At 45.2% G+C, this 7,063-nt stretch overlaps 1 protein-coding gene across 1 annotated transcript; it reads left to right on the top strand.

Annotated features, from left to right (window-relative positions):
- The first annotated feature begins 3,466 nt into the window (after positions 1-3,466).
- On the top strand, positions 3,467-4,018 carry LOC113265747 (ferritin heavy chain-like). The gene has a single exon (XM_044389431.2). The coding sequence runs from the start codon at positions 3,467-3,469 to the stop codon at positions 4,016-4,018; it is 552 nt and encodes a 183-aa protein (XP_044245366.2).
- The last annotated feature ends 3,045 nt before the right edge of the window (positions 4,019-7,063 follow it).

Here is a 7,063-nt window from a genome sequence, read left to right as displayed (position 1 = left end):
TAATCCCATTTACAACTGCACCAAAAATAATAAAATACCTAGAAATAAATGTAACCAAGGAGACGAAAGATGTGTACTCTGAAAGCTATAAAACACTGATGAAAAAAATCAGAGATGAGGGGCGCCTGGGTGGCTTGGTTGGTTAAGCATCCAACTCTTGATTTCAGCTCAGATCTTGATCTCAGGGTCCTGAGCTCAAGCCCTGAATTGGGCTCCACTCTGGGTGTGGAGCCTACATTAAAAAAAGGAAAGAGAGAAAGAGAGAAAGAAAGATAGATAGATCAGAGACCACACAAACAAATGGAAAGATATTCCATGCTAATAGATTGGAAGGACAAATACTGTTAAAGTGTCCATACTACCCAAAGCAATCTACAGATTTAATGCCATCCCTATCAAAATACCAACAGGAATTTTCATAGAACTAGAACAAATAATCCTAAAGTTTGTATGGAACTGAAAAAGACCCCAAATAGCCAAAGCAATCTTGAACTAGAAGAACAAAACTGGAGGTATTACAATCTGAGATTTCAAGATATACTACAAAGCTATAGTAATCAGAACAGTATGGTACTGGCACAAAAACAGACATATAGATCAATGGAACAGATTAGAGAGCCCAGAAATAAACCCATGATTATATGGTCAATTAATCTTCAACAAAGGAAACAAGAATATGCAATGGGAAAAAGACAGTCTCTTCAACAAATGGTGCTAGGAAAACTGGACAGCAACATGCAGAAGAATGAAACTGGACCACTTTTTTATACCTTGCACAAAAATAAACTCAAAATGGATTAAAGACCTAAATGTGAGACCTGAAACCACAAAAATCCCAGAGGGGAGCACAGGCAGTAATTTCTCTGACATTGGACACAGCAACATTTTTCTTGATATGTCTCTTGAGGCAAGAGAAACCAGAACAAAACAACCTGTGAGACTACATCAAAGTTAAAAGCAGAGCAAAGGAAACAATCAGCAAAACTAAAAGACAAACTACTAAATGGGAGAAGATCTTTGCAAATGACATACCTGATAAAGGGCTGGTATCCAAAATATATAAAGAACATATACAACTCAACACCAAAAAAACCCCACATAATCCAATTAAGAAATGGGCAGAAGACATGGACGGACATTTTTCCAAAGAAGACATCCAGATGGCCAACAGACACATGAAAAGATGCTCACCATCACTCATCATCAGGGAAATGCAAACCAAAACCACAACGAGAGACCACCTGACACCGTCAGAATGGCTAAAATCAAGAATACAAGAAACAACAAGTGTTAGTGAGGATGTGGAGAAAGGGGAAATCTCTGGCATTGTTGGTGGGAAGGCAAACTGGTGCAGCCACTGTGGAAAACAGTATGGAGAGTCCTCAAAAAGTTAAAAATAGAATTACCCCCCAATCCAGCAATTGCACTACTAAGTATTTACTCGAAGAATACAAAAATACTAATTCAAAGGAATACATGCACCTCAATATTCAGAGCAGCATTATCTACAATAGCCAAATTATGGAAACAGCCCATGTCCGTTAGTTGATGAATGGATAAAGATGATGTGATATGTATTTATATACAAAATATTACTCAGCCACAAAAAAGAATGAAATCTTGCCATTTGCAAAAACATGGATGGATCTAGAGGGTATAATACTAAGCAAAATAAGTCAGTCAGGGAAAGACAAATACCATATGATTTCACTCATATGTGGAATTTAGGAAACAAAACAAACGAACAAAGGAAAAAAAGAGAGACAAACCAAAAAGCAGACTCTGAACTACAGAGAACAAACAGATGGTTATCAGAGGGGAGATGGTTGGGGGGATGGGTGAAACAGGTGATGGGGATTAAGAGTACACTTAATCATGATGAGCACTGAGCAACGTATGGAATTGTTGAATCACTATGTTGTACACCTGAAACTAATATAACAGTGAATGGTAGCCATGCTGGAATTAACGTTTAAAAAAGAAAAGAGAAAAAGAAGATATACAAATGGCCAATAAGTACATAAAAAGATGCTCAACATCATTAATCATTAGAGAAATGCAAATCAAAACCAAAATGTGATACTACTTTGCATCCACTGAGATGACTAAAATTTAAAAAAGACACAATAACTGTTGGAAACTTCACATGTCATTGGTGGAAATGTAAAATGGTATAGCCACTTTGGAAAATATTTGGCAGTTCCTCAAAATATTAAACATAAAGTTGTCATATGACCTAGCAATTCTCCTAGGTATAGTCCCAAGAGGATAAAAATATTTCTACACAAATACTTGCAAACAAATATTCATAGCAAAATTATTCATACTCACAAAATGGAAATAACCCAAATTTCCATCAACTGACAAAAGGATAAATAAGATGTGGCACATCCGTATAAAAAGGAAGATTAGGAACATTATGCTAAGTAAAGAAATCAGATACAAAAGGTCACATACTGCGTGATTCCATTTATTTGAAACGTCCAGAATAGGCAAATCTATAGAGATAGAAAATAGATTAGTGTTAGCCAGGTCTGGGGAGTGACTGCTTATGGGTAGCCAATTTCATTTTGGAGTGATGAAAATGTGAAATTAGATTGTGGTGATGGTTGCACAACACTATGAATATACTAAAAACCAAGCAAATGTTCACTTTCAGAAGGTGAATTTTATAGTATATGAATTACATCTCAATAGAGTTGTTATTTTATTCTTCTTTTTTGGAGGGGGAGGGACAGAGCAAGAGGAAGAGAGAGAATCCTAAGCAGGCTCCACGCCCAGCGCAGAGTCCAACATCACAACCCTGAGATCACAACCTGAGCCTAAATCAAGAGTCGGATGCTTAATTAACTGAGCCACCCAGGCACCCCTAGAATCGTTATTTTAAAAAATGGCCTCAAGACACTGCACCAGGGCATCTGGGCGGCCCAGTTGGTTAAGTGGGGGATTCTTGGTTTCCGCTCAGGTCCTGATCTGAGGGTGGTGAGATCTAGCCCCAGGTCGGGCTGGGAACTGAACACAGAGTCTGCTTAAGACTCTCTCTCCCTCTGGCCCTCACCACTACCCCCACTCCCACCCACCCCCTGCTCTCTCTCTATCTCTCTAAAATAAATCAATCTTTAAAAAGAAAGAAAGAAAACAAAAAGACACTCAGAATTGCCCTGGGCCTCCTGCCTCACCCAGACTCAGATGGAATGTTGAATGTGGCGCCCCGCCCCTCGCCCCGTCCCTTGCCCCGCCCCCTCATCTGCCCCTGCCTGCGTGACCACGCCCCCTCGCCTAACGGATCCAACCTCCCAACTCCGGAGTAACGGACCTCATTCCAGCCTCATCGCAGAGAGCACCGCCAGGCTTTCTTCTTTGCCTAGCTTGAAAACACACAACGGACCTGTCGCCCCCGCCTTTGGCCCGGCAACCTTCGCTTCGCACCGCAGTCACCTTCTCCTTGGTTCCTGGGCCGCCAGCCATGGCCACCGCGCCGCTCTCACAAGTGCGCCAGAACTACCACCCCGACTGCGAGGCCGCCATCAACAGCCAGATCAACCTGGAGCTCTACGCCTCCTACGTGTACCTGTCCATGGCCTTCTACTTCGACCGTGACGACGTGGCCTTGAAGAACTTCGCCCAGTTCTTCCTGCGCCAGTCCCGCGAGGAGACCGAGCACGCCGAGAAGCTGATGCAGCTGCAGAACCAGCGCGGGGGCCGCATCCACCTCCGAGACATCAAGAAGCCAGATCGCGACGACTGGGAGAGCGGCCTGAAGGCCATGGAGTGCGCCTTGCACCTGGAGAAGAGCGTGAACCAGAGCCTGCTCGACCTGCACCAGCTGGCCACCGACAAGAACGACGCCCACCTGTGCGACTTCCTGGAGAGCCACTACCTGCACGAGCAAGTCAAGTCCATCAAAGAGTTGGCGGACTATGTCACCAGCCTGCGCAAGATGGGGGCCCCGGAAGCCGGCATGGCGGAGTACCTCTTCGACAAGCTCACCTTGGGCGACAGCGACAATAAGAACTGAGTTGGGACTGCCTTCCCCACAGCCCCAGAGGGCATGGTGACGTTCCCTGATCACCATGCCGAGCATGAATATTGCAGTATTGCCTTTGCAAAAGGTTCCAGGTTTTTTCTTCCAGTTTTGCCGTAAATAGAGTTGTTTGGTTTCAATAAAGTTATTTGGCTCTTAAATAAAGGTCTCTGATTGATACGTGTGCGCAAATGTCTCACCTTTTAAGTTTTTAAACAGGTATCCAGGAATCTCTCCAACCACCCAACGCCATCCACATGCAGCTCAGGATCTTGGGAGAGGGAGGGAGAAGGTATTCCATGGGACCCTGGAAAACAGAAATCAATCTTCCCCTGATAAACGATGTAAGGGTGGGGATGGGGTGGGGTGGCATGGCGTGGGGTGGGGTGAGATGAAGTGGGTGGTCTGGGGCCCTGATGTCTGTGGGTACATGTGTATGATGAAAGTATAAGAAAACATGGTCTAGAATTCATCATAGTAGTTGCCCCTGGGGAAGAAGTGCAGGGAGTGGGATTACACAAGGATCCACCCTGGGCGACGGTGATATGGGAAGTGACCCTTAGGCTGACTTCCCCATGGACATGGGTGTGACAAAGAAAAGTAACAATGGCACTTGGCAAATCCAAGTCCTTTTATTTACATTATTGTATTTTATTTTTATAAGACCCCCAGGAAGTAAGAAGGGCAGGTGTTACAACCATGTCTTAACAAGTGAGAAAAAGGGAGGCCACACAAAGAAAAAGTTCTGGAATGTTGACATGGACACAGATCTTCTGACGCCGTGTTCCATTTTGTTGTTGTTGCCCCACAGGTATATCAATGGGTTAAGCAAGACCGTGTGGGTAGACTGGAAATCCAGCCAGATAACCAGACCCGGAAGAGAGGGAAATCCCCAACACTTAAAGACAGCCCTGATCACTGGAGTCTCTCCCCTAATTACAAGTGTGCCTTCCAGCCTAGGGTGGGGATGGCTTCTAAACCTCAGCCAAATCCTTCTCCCATGAAAGGCGTCTTCAGAGCTAGCAGCAGAATGTAGGAGAGGAAGGATACCTCACAGGAAGGCAGGCAGCACCTGTGCACCCGAATGCCTCTGTTTGGGCTTTCTCCCCCGCACAGACAGCCACGTGGTTACCTGAGTTGGCCCTGAAGATCTGGGAAGACCTCAGGCCTGGAAATCCCCCGCAGTGTACTCTCCACCCACGTGGCTTCGCTCTCAGGGGCTTCTCTTCAGGCCCAAGGGGAGGGTGCAAATCCAGCTCAGGCGAAGAGAGAGCACCAATATCCCAGCCGGGCCCAGGGGCCCAGAACCTCTGTGCTGAACCATGGCCTGTTGCGCTCTCCGCCCTGGGCTCTAAGGCTGACCCTAGTCTGGTTCTGTCTTGGCTGCTGGGCCTCCTCTTTATCCCATCTTTCCCTTTCCTGTGATTCAGAGGAACTCCCCGGGATAATGCAGAGAAGTCTGCTTAGGTCTACATCCTCTTAGTTTACCTGGAAAAGAAGGATTTCCTCACCCGCAAGACTCAAAGAGAATTGTGATTACACGCGAGCGCCTCTTACAAGCCACTGCTAGTAGCGTCACATTTCACAGCTTTTCTTTAAGCATCCCTGGCAGGGGAGTCTAGACACAGTGGCAGCTCAATTGCTGCTCTCCTTCTTGTTCTGCAAGACAAAAGGAATGTTCGAAATCCCCTCCTTTGGGTCCAGTTTTGGGGTCCACCAACAGCCTCTTGAATATGTGGGGCGGTGGTGGAACGAAGTGAGAATTCAGACTAATGGAGTTTGCCCCGTCGCTCCCTCCAGATGTCTTAACTTTGTCCATCGTTCCCACCTTCCTCTGCCTTCCCACCCTCCTCTGCCACCTACCCCTCAAAAGGAGTGAGCGAACTTTTGTGGGTGGGCCACCTTCCCGCATACTCACAGCTATCCCAACCCCTCGATAACCTGCCCCTCAGTACATCTTGAGTGAGTTGTGACTTGGCGGTCCAGCCCTGGAAAATACCGCCCGCCCCCCCCCCCACCCCAGACTCACAGCTGGGTGCTTGTCAGTCAGTGGCCACGCTCCGTTGCTTCGTTGCTTCGAGGAATGATGTCTCAAATAGTCGCTGTTGCTATGGGTACTGGGGTCTCAGGCAATGATAATATCAGGACAGACTGAGGGAAAAATGGTAAAATTGATAACTTCATCGCAGGCTCAAACACGGATTCAAATTAACTGTGTTGAATAATTTACCTCTGGGGACAAAAATCCTCACTGTATCACAAAAGGAAATTTCTTAATAGACGGTTGTCACTGACAACTTGCACTTCATTTTCCAGGAAAAGGAAATGTATTTTTTCCCATCAGAAATGTGTGACAAGAAGTACAAAGCACCCATTAATTTCTTCTGAATCTTCTCTACTCTTGAAATTTGTTCTACATTTCTGATTTTTAAATTCTCCTTCAATTTTTTTCATCTGTCAGCAATTTCGGTTTCTTTTTGCAAGCCCAAGAGACATATTTAATCAAATATTCAGTAGTGAAAATCATTATCATTAATCTTGGAAGTGATACTATGCTTCAGAGTTTAAAATAATGAACACTTTTACTACAAATCGTTTTCCTTCAGTCCTGAGTTCCGATTCAGAGGGATATTGACGGAGAATTTGCTGCAGGAAGACTGAAGTGAAGGGTGAAATAAGGGGAATTAGCAAAGCGTTAGAAGACCTAAAAGGTAAAGAAAAGAAAATTATGCCTTGATTGACTAGTCGAGGAGGACGTAAAAGTGGAGTAAGTTACAGTGAGAAAGCAAAGTAATACTGGCTAACATATGTTTAAGAATCTTATCTGGGGGGCGCCTGGGTGGCTCAGTCGTTAAGCGTCTGCCTTCGGCTCAGGGCGTGATCCCGGAGTCCTGGGATCGAGCCCCACATCAGGCTCCTCCGCTGAGAGCCTGCTTCTTCCTCTCCTACTCCCCCTGCCTGTATTCCCTCTCTCGCTGGCTGTCTCTCTCTCTCTCTCAAATAAATAAATAAAATCTTAAAAAATAAAAAAAGGAATCT

The sequence above is a fragment of the Ursus arctos genome, chromosome X (assembly GCF_023065955.2).
Source record: "Ursus arctos isolate Adak ecotype North America chromosome X, UrsArc2.0, whole genome shotgun sequence".
NCBI classification, from domain to species: Eukaryota; Metazoa; Chordata; class Mammalia; order Carnivora; family Ursidae; genus Ursus; species Ursus arctos.
The sequence above is the reverse complement of the archived record's forward strand: the minus strand, read 5'-3'. Positions and strand labels throughout refer to the sequence as shown.

Excerpts from the sequence above, each read along its gene's own strand:
- LOC113265747 (XM_044389431.2), top strand. The coding sequence starts at position 3,467 with ATGGCCACCGCGCCGCTCTCACAAGTGCGCCAGAACTACCACCCCGAC.